Source organism: Salvelinus fontinalis, chromosome 3 (genome assembly GCF_029448725.1).
Source record: "Salvelinus fontinalis isolate EN_2023a chromosome 3, ASM2944872v1, whole genome shotgun sequence".
Classification (NCBI taxonomy): domain Eukaryota; kingdom Metazoa; phylum Chordata; class Actinopteri; order Salmoniformes; family Salmonidae; genus Salvelinus; species Salvelinus fontinalis.
Genome location: NC_074667.1, coordinates 75234834 through 75249730, shown reverse-complemented (window position 1 = coordinate 75249730; position 14897 = coordinate 75234834). Strand labels below are relative to the sequence as shown.

General features: G+C 41.8%; 1 protein-coding gene across 3 annotated transcripts in view; it reads right to left on the bottom strand.

Moving 5' to 3' along the window:
• LOC129851467 (interleukin-17 receptor D-like) overlaps positions 1 to 14897 on the bottom strand; it is a 66144-nt gene that overhangs the window by 5198 nt on the left and 46049 nt on the right. For 2 of the 3 annotated variants that reach the window (XM_055918024.1, XM_055918026.1), the window contains exons 4-13: positions 8109 to 8227; positions 7727 to 7847; positions 7203 to 7247; positions 6801 to 6952; positions 5297 to 5362; positions 5080 to 5134; positions 3712 to 3822; positions 3310 to 3494; positions 2740 to 2914; positions 514 to 1395 (exon numbers count right to left, since the gene is read on the bottom strand). In XM_055918024.1, the coding sequence (XP_055773999.1) occupies positions 514 to 1395; positions 2740 to 2914; positions 3310 to 3494; positions 3712 to 3822; positions 5080 to 5134; positions 5297 to 5362; positions 6801 to 6952; positions 7203 to 7247; positions 7727 to 7847; positions 8109 to 8227 (1911 nt within the window). The remainder of the gene's footprint in view (positions 1 to 513; positions 1396 to 2739; positions 2915 to 3309; positions 3495 to 3711; positions 3823 to 5079; positions 5135 to 5296; positions 5363 to 6800; positions 6953 to 7202; positions 7248 to 7726; positions 7848 to 8108; positions 8228 to 14897) is intronic. The other variant, XM_055918025.1, reaches the window with a different exon arrangement.

The following is a 14897-nucleotide window of genomic DNA, read 5'->3' as shown; positions in this document are numbered from 1 at the left end:
TATACACTGAACAACAAAGCAGCTTTTCAGCATGTTTTGTTTTTTCTTTAATATAAAAAAATACAATCGACAAAGAAGTTGGATCTTTTACAATGGGGGTCAATGGGAAAGAATGTTTGTTTTCCCCAATTTGTGGGCGTGGGAGGGAGGAACTGATTCTTATGAATATGGACACGGTGTATAAAACAATTCTGTGAAACGACCAGGAGTCCCTCAGGAGTGGATTGAGAAACTCTGTTATGATGTCAGTCTGACTGACTCATAAGACTGAATCATCTCTGATTCAAATTACATGACTCATTGTCAATCTGACCCATGGTTCATTATCAGTCCTGCTGTATTTGAATGTGAAAATGTCATACAACATAATTTTAGGCATTGGGCCTTAAATCTGACTCATTCACAATCTGATTTATGATTCATGACCACATATGGAAGTTATGGTTCATGACTATTTGTATGTGAAAATGTCATACAACATCCTTTTAGGCCTTTTCGTCTTTGGTCTCTTACCCAGTCCGGAAGAAGATGATTCGCTTTCGGCCAGAGAGGAGGAGTCAGCCTGGTCAGGTGACAGGCCCTCCATGAGGGGGATGGACAGCTCAGAGGAAGGCACTGATGAATCATAGATCCCCGAGTCCCTGGGCATCTCTGGAGGACTGGCCGAGCCGTCCCCAGCCTGGGGAGGGACCACAGGCCTCAGAGACCCCAGACCCAGAGGACCCAGACCAGGTGAGGCCCCAGACAGCCCCCCGATCTCCCCCTGAGAGAGGCTGGAGCCGGGCCCAGGCCCCACAGGTCTGTCCAGGGAGCAGTGGGCCAGACGGAGGTTGGGTGGGAGAGACGTGAGCAGCACATTCCTCTTCAGAGTACCCTCACTTTCTGATGGCAACTTAAACAGAACCTCATTGAGCACCAGCCCAGAGTCAAACTTCCCCATGTGAGGTGATGATGATGAAGACGCTCCGGCAGCATCACGCTGCTTCGGAGGCGGGGCTGGGGGGGCAGGCATCAGCTGCCTCTCGAACCAATCAGGCTCCAGAGAAATGTGCTGGTGCATGTTACAGATGGCTACGTATAGAGACCGCCCCGACTTGCTCCGGAAGTAGTTCCTCTTGCTGATGTTGAGAGGCTGCGGTTCACGCTCTGGTAAACTGAGCTGTCGAGAGTGGAGGAGGCTGAACATCTGAGGGAGCTGATCCATGAGCTTGAACTTGGGAGCCAGGCTCAGCATGGTGGGGACATCGCTCTCGTGGGAGTAGTCGAAGTAGATGGCCATGAAACGAGACAGGTCCTGGTCTTTCTGGCACCCCTCGCGAAGCTTCTCTGCGATCATTGCCACGGCAACGATGAAGAGCTCTGCTCCATTCGCTGCTGCAGCTGCTGCTCCACCACCTGCTCCAAAACAAACCCAAAGGACATAAGTCAGTGACTTTGTGGTATCCTTACATTTTGGTAATTTAGCAGGAGTTCTTATCTAGAGCATTGTTGGGGGTAATGCGTTACATATAACCCGTTAGAGGCTTCAGATAACTTTTTTGAGGTAACGAGTAACCTAATAAATTAGTTTGTCACTTTAAGAAATCAGTTACTTTAACAATATTATTTCCCCTTTTCTTTGTTGACGCAAATTAAAAATTAAAATTCCTCCATCCTAGGCTACATTATTCGCACGCTTCCTGTTACAGCATGAACATTGTGGCGGGTAGCTGGCATGGTAGCTGGTAGATAGCTAGTGAGATGGCAGAGACAGTAGCCTTTATTGTGGAAGTATTCACATTACTTTGAATTGGTAGAAGAAAAGGACAGATGTTACTTGACTGACGATACTTGCAGGATTCACACGTAAACACAGGATCTTCGGGTTCAGGTGAGTGCCCCAATTACTGTCTGGTAATAATAACACCTTAGTTAGGTGATCAAGTTATCCACAGTTGATAAGAACGGACATTTCTCCAGCTCCGTCTTCACGATAAATATAAAGAAAAGGGCACTACAATTACACAATGTGATCGTATAGTTTTAGATCTCTCTGGCCAGTTTGTATCTGTGTGTAAAACTCTTTTTACTGGGCCAGGTGGTTGTATATGTATTTACTCATGTGTACATAATTCAACAAAATCATTTATATTAACTATTGTAAAGGATATATTGCATCTGTCATTATTACTTGAGTTAGTATAGCCCAGAGTTAGAATAGGCTACTGGCAGTAAACTATAATGCAGCCCATTTAAAGGTGGTGTGCTCCCTCTACTGGGCATAAAATGAATGACCAACACGCGCAAGGTATCTTCAGAGGGTTTTTTGTATTTGGTAACGCAAAAGTAATGTAATAAGTTACTTTCCATAAAAGTAACATTCCCCAACACTGATCCAGAGCGATTTACATTCAGGGCATTTAACTAAGGTATGTAAAACAGGTAGAGCCAGGTGGCCTAGCTGTTAAGAGTGAATCCCTGAGCCTGCAAAGTGAACACTTTTGAGACAAGGTAGTTAACCCCCAACAACAACTGCTACCTGGGCGCCGATGACGTGGCACAAGGCCTCCCCCCCGCACCTCTCTGATTCAGAGGGGTTGGGTTAAATGCAGAAGACACATTCCGGTTGAATGCATTCAGTTGAGCAACTGACTAGGTATCACCCTTTCCCTAAAACAACCACAACTTGCAATGAAATGTATGAACCGGCTGTATATTATTTTTTGTTCAACTGTCAAATAAATGAAATCAATCAAACACCTCCAGGGCAAGTTCTGGCTGGTGATTTCCCTCTGCGGTTTTTCTTCTCTACGTAGTACTTGAGGCCCTTGGAGCAGACAGTGATGATGTAGTGAGCCTCATCTATCTGCCGGCTCAGCCAGGACATCTGGCCCTCCTTACAGATCTGCAGGTGCTCCCATAGGTCCAGAGTCACCTAAGACACAATACAGAGGATCACAGAGGTATGAGGTGTTATAACAGGTGTAATAACATCACCTCTAGGAATAATTCAACCACAGACAGCAATAGTCAGGCAACGATTGCATATTCATATTCATATTATGGATTATTACTACAGAATACTAAACTATTCTTGAGTATGTACTGAGGTATTCCTCTACTACTAGTAGTTATTCGACTACTAGCCAGCAGGTGGCACACAACCCACATTCCAGACTTTCAAGCTTCTGCCATGTAGTCAGTTCACATTCAATTCCCTGGCCTGAGCCAACCCTTAGTTAACCCTTAATAGAGATAAACTAAGGAGCTATAATCTAGATAAGGGGTCTTGTGCTCCAATGAGCATTATTTCTGAAGCTTAGTGCCTACCTCACAGCCACAGAAGTCCTGGAGGAAGAAGGCGAAGCTCTGTATGACAGCGAGGTGTTTGGGGCAGTCCTTAGTGGAGTAGCAGACAAACACCTTGGTCCGGGGCCAGGGCCTGTCTGCATTCAGAGCTGTGGTGTGAGACGATGACTCAGAGCTCTCCTCGTCCAGATGGGAGTAGATGTTCTCTGAATGGATGGATGGATAGATGGCATATTAATAAAATATTAATTCCATATAAAAGGGTGAAAGGAAATGCAGTAGCACTGGCCTAATCTACTAAAAGTCTCATAATGTAAGAAAATGTTGTAATACTTTAAAAGTTAGACTTGGTAAACAGACAGAATGGAGAGTGGATGTAAAATGAAGTGTAGTTATATGAAATCAATGATAAAAGGAACGTACCTTGTTGTTTTTTGCGGCACATGACGGTGAAGAGTGTAGCAAAGGCAGAAATGATGACCAGAGGAACAGTGATGGCCATGGCTCTGATAGGACCTGCCCACGGGGAGTGGGCTGGACATTATGGTAGAAATTAGAATAAACAAATTAGAATACATCTCATGAATCTGATAGGACCTGCCCACGGGGAGTGGGCTGAACATTATGGTAGAAATTAGAATAAACAAATTAGAATACATCTCATGAATCTGATAGGACCTGCCCACATGGAGTGGGCAGGACATTCTTTTTTATTTATCTGTTATTTTACCAGGTAAGTTGACTGAGAACACGTTCCCATTTACAACAACGACCTGGGGAATAGTTACAGGGGAGAGGAGGGGGTGAATGAGCCAATTGTAAACTGGGGATTATTAGGTGACCATGATGGCTTGAGGGCCAGATTGGGAATTTAGCCAGGACACCGGGGTTAACACCCCCTACTCTTACAATAAGTGCCATGGGATCTTTAATGACCTCAGAGAGTCAGGACACCCGTTTAACGTCCCAGCCGAAAGACAGCACTCTACACAGGGCAGTGTCCCCAATCACTACCCTGGGGCATTGGGGTATTTTTTAGACCAGAGGAAAGAGTGCTTCCTACTGGCCCTCCAACACCACTTCCAGCAGCATCTGGTCTCCCATCCAGGGACTGACCAGGACCAACCCCGCTTAGCTTCAGAAGCAAGCCAGCAGTGGAATGCAGGGTGGTATGCTGCTGGCTAGAAATTAGAATAAATAAATTAGAATACATCTCATGAATCTAATAGGACCTGCCCACGGGGAGTGGGCTGGACATTATGGTATAAATTAGAATACATCTCATGAATCTGATAGGACCTGCCCATGGGGAGTGGGCTGGACATTATGGTAGAAATTAGAATAAATAAATTAGAATACATCTCATGAATCTGATAGGACCTGCCCATGGGGAGTGGGCTGGACATTATGGTTGAAATTAGAATAAATAAATTAGAATACATCTCATCAGTCCCACTTAGTGCTTGTTTTCAATTCTACAAAGTGTACACAATACTTGAATACTTTCAGAGAACACTCTTAGGTGATAATAATGTCCTCCAGTCATCAATCAATCAAATGTATTTATAAAGCCCTTCTTATATCAGCTGATGTCACAAAGTGCTGTACAGAAACCCAGCCTAAAACACCAAACTGCAAGCAATGCAGGTGTAGAAGAACGTCATCCGTGCTTATGTCATCCGTGCTTATGCAATGTAATGAGAGTCTAGTAAAAAGTTATTGGTCCACAGAGAAGTGGATGGTATGCTATGATGGTATCTAGTGTGTCAGTCCAGAGGCAAGGTAGCTCACCCTGGCTCACGTGGTACTGGGCCTGTCTCCTGGTGGTGTTGGTGTCATCTCGCAGCTGCAGGACAAAAGATGTCGGTATATATGAGCTGCAGGGGTTCTTTATGGTTTAGAATAGTATATCCACAAGCGTTCTTAAGTGTGATTGTATAATAATCATAATATGCCATAGTCACAACCAGGAGAGAATACTGCAGTAGTGGGAGGTGAGAATCCTTACCTCAATGGCATAGGTTCCTGGTATCACATCTTGAAGAACACATGTTGTTTTGGGCAGATTTAACTCCTGTACAAAAAGAGAGTAAACAAGTGCATGATTATCACTGATCAACCATTTTCAACAGTAGCTACATTGTCCTCCTGAAGGGATGTGTGTACATGTTACCGACTAAATCAATGCTGTTTCTGTGGTGATAATATCTTCACGTTGAATAACATAGCTGAGGAGTTTTCTGCATCTATGACTAGGGCTTTAGAATACTGACATGAAGATCGTTTCTTTCCACCTCATGTCCAAATAATCCCATTGTTGATGATATAAGCAGATCCTGTTTCAAACCACAGTGAGAGAAGGGACTTGATAGAACTAGCTAGGGGGGGGGGCTTTGGCTTTTCTGCTTTCGTCATTGTTCACAGGCAGAACAACTGTAGGGCTGAGAGAGGACTTGACTGGAAGAAGGGGGGGAGATTATTGGTTTTATCTTTCTCTCTCCAACTAAAACAATGCAACCTGTTCTGGCAACATGAGAGAGAAAGACTCTACTCTCCTCCAGCTCTCCTCCAGCTCTCCTTTGGCCTTGGGTAATGACAATCTGTTCTGCTACTGGGAAAGTCTTCAGGACCTCAGTGGCTCTGACCAGACCTGGCACTCCAACAGGTTAAAGCATATGCTCAAAGTATTTTAAATAAATGTCAAATGCTATTTGAATACAGGTCTGCCTCAGAGTTGTTCTTCCTGTCACTGACAGAGAGAAAGAAAAATAAAGAGAGAGACAGAGAGATAGAGAGAGAGAGTGAGAGAGAGCAACAGAGAGCGAGAGAGAGAGAGAGCGAGAGCGAGAGAGAGAGAGCAACAGAGAGCGAGAGAGAGATAGAGAGAGAGAGCGAGAGCGGAAAGTATGATAAGTCGATGGATGTCTCCCAGGAGGCCATAGATTGTCAGAGAGCGAGAGGCCCAGCAGGCAGAGGCCTGGTAGAGGAGCCCAAGGCAGCAGACACGTCAACACACCGTAACCATACTACATCCTCCTCAGTGTCTGGGAAACACATTAGCAGCAGTATTCATAAAAGAGTCTTAGAGTAGGAGTGCTGATCTATGACCAGGTCCTCCCATTTCCATTTCCTGTATGCAGGCTGTATCACATCCGGCCGGGATTGGGAGTACCATAGGGCGGCGCACAATTGGCCCAGCGTCGTCCGGCTTTGGCCAGGGTAGGCCGTCATTGTAAATAAGAATTTGTTCTTAACTGACTTGCCTACTTAAATAAAGGTTAAAATTGTAAAATATAAAAATGTTTTTTAGGTTAGGCATAAGGCAAAACTGATCCTAGATCATCAGCACTTCTACTCTGATGAGCTTGATAAATGCAGGCTAAGATGCAGCTCGTCATTGCTTAGTTATCACGGCTCATAAGAAAGGCCCTGAGATTTTCCTGACCACACGATCTAACCAGGAAAAGCCTTGAGGCTCTGGAGCATACTCATAACATAATTTCCTTCCTTACCGGGTTGCAGCGTTTGAGCCTGAAGGGTCCCTCCTGTCGTAGTTTGTAGTACAGGTAGTAAACGGTGAAGCCAAAGGTGGAGGGGGCGTGGTCAAAGACAACATGGAGGTTGGTGCCCCGCTGAGAGATGTTGAGGGTCTTGGGCTTCCAGACTGATCACAACCACCAGACAGAGAGAAAGGTATGTATATGAGAAAATAGAGGAATGTCTATCACATTGCAATTAATCACAATGCCTTACACTCAACTCCATTACTATGCAATTATAAGGACATTAGTAGGCTATTTACTATGTAAAATATGGTAATAGTATGTTGTTGATGTGTTAATAAAGTGTTGTTAATAGCATGATTACAGCATTACACAGGTATAAGAGCAAGTAGATGTACAATGGGAACTCACATGGTTTGCAGACAAGGTTGTCGGGTCCCAGAAGCACTTCACAGGCTGAGAACAAACACACAACAAAAACAATAAATTACAACAGGAGTCTTCATCAACAGTTACACTACTGTTACACTACAGTTACACTCACTACAGTTACACTACAGTTGCACGACTGTTACACCACAGTTACACGACTGTTACACGACTGTTACACGACTGTTACACGACTGTTACACGACTGTTACACGACTGTTACACGACTGTTACACAACTATTGCAGTAGTTACACGACTGTTACGCTACTCATGCATGACAGTTACACTACTGTTACACTACTGTTACACGACTATACCAATTAACAAGATCATCACTAGGGCAAGGAGTTTTTCCAAAATGAGGGCCTGAAGATTTGCCTCAGTCAGGTTATGTGGCCAAGTAAAACCACTGGCACTCCTGTCTTGCTTCCACCTAAAGTTGCCTGTAGTGATTAAAGTGTGTTTACGGTCTAGGGCATGCAGTTCGAGGAGTGTTTCTCTTACAGTTGGTGCGCAGGAAGGACGGCGGGAAGAAGCTGTCATTCATGAAGGTGGGGAAAGGAACAATCCGAACCATGTAGTCCATCTCAAAGGCCAGGCCAGGGAAGGCCTGAGAGTTCATCTTCTATCAGGAAATAACAAGGTATACCTCAGTCAGCCAGCACTTACAAATAAATGATTACTTCGATTTATTATCAGCAGTCAAAATGGACGTGCTCCGGTCATCAAGTCTTGTAAGGGCTTCAGCACCCAAATACTTACTTACATCACTTGGAAAGTTGAGCTAGAGTTATTATGCATGTTATATTATACCAAGCTAGTTCACACACCTTCCAGGTGCACGAAGAAAATAAACCCTGTTGGCTGAGTCTGTGCTGTGACTTACCACATTGCTGTAAGAAAAATTGAGCTGTCGTGGGTCTTTGAGGATCATGTGCTGACACTGCTTCCCCTCTGGGTCCTTGTCCTCCAGGTAAACTCTGAAGCCCTTCACATGCTCTATACCTAGACACATTAATATACACCTTCAAAACCTGGACGCAACAACAAGTTCAACTTTATTTGACCCAGAGAGCAATTGGTTTCGCAGGAAAGGAGCATAAAAACAACATAAAATACACAACGACAAACAGTCCTAGTGAATACAATGAGCTAGTCCATCAAGTCCTAGTGGAATACAATGAGCTAGTCCATCAAGTCCTAGTGGAATACAATGAGCTAGTCCATCAAGTCCTAGTGGAATACAATGAGCTAGTCCATCAAGTCCTAGTGGAATACAATGAGCTAGTCCTTTAAGTCCTAGTGGAATACAATGAGCTAGTCCATCAAGTCCTAGTGAATACAATGAGCTAGTCCATCAAGTCCTAGTGAATACAATGAGCTAGTCCATCAAGTCCTAGTGAATACAATGAGCTAGTCCATCAAGTCCTAGTGAATACAATGAGCTAGTCCATCAAGTCCTAGTGGAATACAAGGAGCTAATCCATCAAGTCCTAGTGGAATACAATGAGCTAGTCCATCAAGTCCTAGTGGAATACAATGAGTTAGTCCATCAAGTCCTAGTGGAATACAATGAGCTAGTCCATCAAGTCCTAGTGGAATACAATGAGCTAGTCCATCAAGTCCTAGTGGATACAATGAGCTAGTCCATCAAGTCCTAGTGGAATACATGCTCTAGTCCATCAAGTCCTAGTGGAATACAATGAGCTAGTCCATCAAGCCCTAGTGGAATACAATGAGCTAGTCCATCAAGTCCTAGTGGAATACAATGAGCTAGTCCATCAAGTCCTAGTGGAATACAATGAGCTAGTCCATCAAGTCCTAGTGGAATACAATGAGCTAGTCCATCAAGTCCTAGTGGAATTCAATGAGCTAGTCCATCAAGTCCTAGGGCTGACAGCCATCAATATTAATATACACAGTAGGCCTACTAGTGGTCCACTTTAGAGGCAGCACTAAGCAAGCCATAGTTGTCTAATAAGTCAAGTGCTCTGTATCTTGTCAACAACATATCAACAATGTGCAACAAAAAAACATCAGCATCAACAACAGATTACCATCATCCTCATCATCAGCATCAACAACATATTACAATCATCCTCCTCATCAACATCAACAACATATTACCATCATCCTCCTCATCAACAACATATTACCATCATCCTCAACAACATATTACCATCATCTTCAACAACATATTACCATCATCCTCCTCATCATCATCAACAACATATTACCATCATCCTCCTCATCAACAACATATTACCATCATCCTCCTCATCAACAACATATTACCATCATCCTCCTCAACATCATCAACAACATATTACCATCATCCTCCTCATCAACAACATATTACCATCATCCTCCTCATCAACAACATATTACCATCATCCTCCTCAACATCATCAACAACATATTACCATCATCCTCCTCAACATCATCAACAACATATTACCATCATCCTCCTCAACATAATCAACAACATATTACCATCATCCTCCTCATCAACAACATATTACCATCATCCTCCTCATCAACAACATATTACCATCATCCTCCTCATCAACAACATATTACCATCATCCTCCTCATCAACAACATATTACCATCATCCTCCTCATCAACAACAGATTACCATCATCCTCCTCATCAGCATCAAGAACATATTACCATCATCCTCAACAACATATTACCATCATCTTCAACAACATATTACCATCATCCTCCTCATCATCATCAACAACATATTACCATCATCCTCCTCATCAACAACATATTACCATCATCCTCCTCATCAACAACATATTACCATCATCCTCCTCATCAACAACATATTACCATCATCCTCCTCAACATCATCAACAACATATTACCATCATCCTCCTCATCAACAACATATTACCATCATCCTCCTCATCAACAACATATTACCATCATCCTCCTCATCAACAACATATTGCCATCATCCTCCTCATCAACAACATATTACCATCATCCTCCTCATCAGCATCAACAACATATTACCATCATCCTCCTCATCATCATCAACAACATATTACCATCATCCTCCTCATCAACAACATATTACCATCATCCTCCTCATCAACAACATATTACCATCATCCTCCTCATCAACAACATATTACCATCATCCTCCTCATCAACAACATATTGCCATCATCCTCCTCATCAACAACATATTGCCATCATCCTCCTCATCAACAACATATTGCCATCATCCTCCTCATCAACAACAGATTACCATCATCCTCCTCATCAGCATCAACAACATATTACCATCATCCTCCTCAACATCATCACCAACATATTACCATCATCCTCCTCATCAGCATCAAGAACATATTACCATCATCCTCAACAACATATTACCATCATCCTCAACAACATATTACCATCATCCTCCTCATTAGCATCAACAACATATTACCATCATCCTCCTCATCAACAACATATTACCATCATCCTCCTCATCAACAACATATTACCATCATCCTCCTCAACATCATCAACAACATATTACCATCATCCTCCTCATCAACAACATATTACCATCATCCTCCTCAACATCATCAACCTATTACCATCATCCTCACCAACATATTACCATCATCCTCCTCAACATCATCAACCTATTACCATCATCCTCACCAACATACTACCATCATCCTCCTCATCCTCCTTATCAACAACATATTACCATCATCCTCCTCAACATCACCACCAACATATTACCATCATCCTCCTCATCAACATCAACAACAGATTACCATCATCCTCCTCAACATCATCACCAACATATTACCATCATCCTCCTCAACATCATCACCAACATATTACCATCATCCTCCTCAACATCATCAACAACATATTACCATCATGCTCCGCATCAACAACATATTACCATCATCCTCCTCAACATCAACAACATATTACCATCATCCTCCTCATCAACAACATATTACCATCATCCTCATCATCAACAACATATTACCATCATCCTCCTCATCAGCATCAACAACATATTAACATCATCCTCCTCATCAACAACATCAATAACATATTACCATCATCCTCATCAACATCATCAACAACATATTACCATCATCCTCCTCAACATAATCAACAACATATTACCATCATCCTCCTCAACAACATATTACCATCATCCTCCTCAACATCATCAACAACATATTACCATCATCCTCCTCATCAACAACAACAACATATTACCATCATCCTCCTCAACAACATATTACCATCATCCTCCTCATCAACAACATATTACCATCATCCTCCTCATCAACATATTACCATCATCCTCCTCATCAACATAATCAACAACATATTACCATCATCCTCCTCAACATCATCAACAACATATTACCATCATCCTCCTCAACATCAACAACATATTACCATCATCCTCCTCAACATCATCAACAACATATTACCATCATCCTCCTCATCATCATCAACAACATATTACCATCATCCTCCTCATCAACATATTACCATCATCCTCCTCATCAACATATTACCATCATCCTCCTCATCCTCCTTATCAACAACATATTACCATCATCCTCCTCATCAGCATCAACAACATATTACCATCATCCTCATCAACATCAACAACATATTACCATCATCCTCCTCAACATCATCAACAACATATTACCATCATCCTCCTCATCAACAACATATTACCATCATCCTCCTCATCAACAACATATTACCATCATCCTCCTCATCAACAACATATTACCATCATCCTCCTCATCATCATCAACAACATATTACCATCATCCTCCTCAACATCATCAACAACATATTACCATCATCCTCCTCAACATCATCAACAACATATTACCATCATCCTCCTCAACAACATATTACCATCATCCTCCTCATCAACATAATCAACAACATATTACCATCATCCTCCTCAACAACATATTACCATCATCATCCTCCTCATCAACATCAACAACATATTACCATCATCCTCCTCATCAACATATTACCATCATCCTCCTCATCAACATATTACCTTCATCCTCCTCATCCTCCTTATCAACAACATTTTACCATCATCCTCCTCATCAACATATTACCATCATCCTCCTCATCCTCCTTATCAACAACATATTACCATCATCCTCCTCATCAGCATCAACAACATATTACCATCATCCTCCTCAACAACATATTACCATCATCCTCCTCAACATCATCAACAAGATATTACCATCATCCTCCTCAACAACATCAACAACATATTACCATCATCCTCCTCATCAACATATTACCATCATCCTCCTCATCCTCCTTATCAACAACATATTACCATCATCCTCCTCATCAGCATCAACAACATATTACCATCATCCTCCTCATCAGCATCAACAACATATTACCATCATCCTCCTCAACATCAACAACATATTACAATCATCCTCCTCAACATCATCAACAACATATTACCATCATCCTCCTCATCAACAACATATTACCATCATCCTCCTCAACAACATCAACAACATATTACCATCATCCTCCTCAACATCATCAACAACATATTACCATCATCCTCCTCATCAACATCAACAACATATTACCATCATCCTCCTCAACATCATCAACAAGATATTACCATCATCCTCCTCATCAACAACATATTACCATCATCCTCCTCATCAACATATTACCATCATCCTCCTCATCAACATCAACAACAAATTACCATCATCCTCCTCAACATCATCACCAACATATTACCATCATCCTCCTCATCAGCATCATCAACATATTACCATCATCCTCCTCAACATCATCACCAACATATTACCATCATCCTCCTCAACATCATCACCAACATATTACCATCATCCTCCTCATCAACAACATTTAACCATCATCCTCCTCAACATCATCACCAACATATTACCATCATCCTCCTCAACATCATCAACAACATATTACCATCATGCTCCTCAACATCATCAACAACATATTACCATCATCCTCCTCATCATCATCAACAACATATTACCATCATCCTCCTCAACATCATCAACAACATATTACCATCATCCTGCTCATCAACAACATATTACCATCATCCTACTCAACATCATCAACAACATATTACCATCATCCTCCTCATCAACAACATCAACATATTACCATCATCCTCCTCATCAGCGTCAACAACATATTACCATCATCCTCCTCCTCAACAACAACAACATATTACCATCATCCTCCTCATCAGCGTCAACAACATATTACCATCATCCTCCTCATCAACAACATCAACAACCTATTACCATCATCCTCCTCAACATAATCAACAACATATTACCATCATCCTCCTCATCAGCGTCAACAACATATTACCATCATCCTCCTCAACATAATCAACAACATATTACCATCATCCTCCTCAACAACATCAACAACATATTACCATCATCCTCCTCATCAACATTTTACCATCATCCTCCTCAACAACATCAACAACATATTACCATCATCCTCCTCATCAACATATTACCATCATCCTCCTCATCAACATATTACCATCATCCTCCTCATCAACATATTACCATCATCCTCCTCATCCTCCTTATCAACAACATTTTACCATCATCCTCCTCATCAACATATTACCATCATCCTCCTCATCCTCCTTATCAACAACATATTACCATCATCCTCCTCATCAGCATCAACAACATATTACCATCATCCTCATCAACATCAACAACATATTACCATCATCCTCCTCAACATCATCAACAAGATATTACCATCATCCTCCTCATCATCAACAAATTACCATCATCCTAATCAACATCATCAACAACATATTACCATCATCCTCCTCATCAACAACATATTACCATCATCCTCCTCAACATCATCAACAACATATTACCATCATCCTCCTCATCAACAACATATTACCATCATCCTCCTCAACAACATATTACCATCATCCTCCTCATCAACATTAACAACAACATATTACCATCATCCTGCTCAACATCATCAACAACATATTACCATCATCCTCCTCATCATCATCAACAACATATTACCATCATCCTCCTCATCAGCGTCAACAACATATTACCATCATCCTCCTCATCAGCGTCAACAACATATTACCATCATCCTCCTCAACAACATATTACCATCATCCTGCTCATCAACAACATATTACCATCATCCTCCTCATCAGCGTCAACAACATATTACCATCATCCTCCTCATCAACAACATCAAAAACATATTACCATCATCCTCCTCAACATAATCAACAACATATTACCATCATCCTCCTCAACATCAACAACATATTACCATCATCCTCCTCATCAACATATTACCATCATCCTCCTCAACAACATCAACAACATATTACCATCATCCTCCTCATCAACATATTACCATCATCCTCCTCATCAACATATTACCATCATCCTCCTCATCAGCATCAACAACATATTACCATCATCCTCATCAACATCAACAACATATTACCATCCTCCTCCTCATCAACATCAACAACATATTACCATCATCCTCCTCAACATCATCAACAAGATATTACCATCATCCTCCTCATCAGCGTCAACAACATATT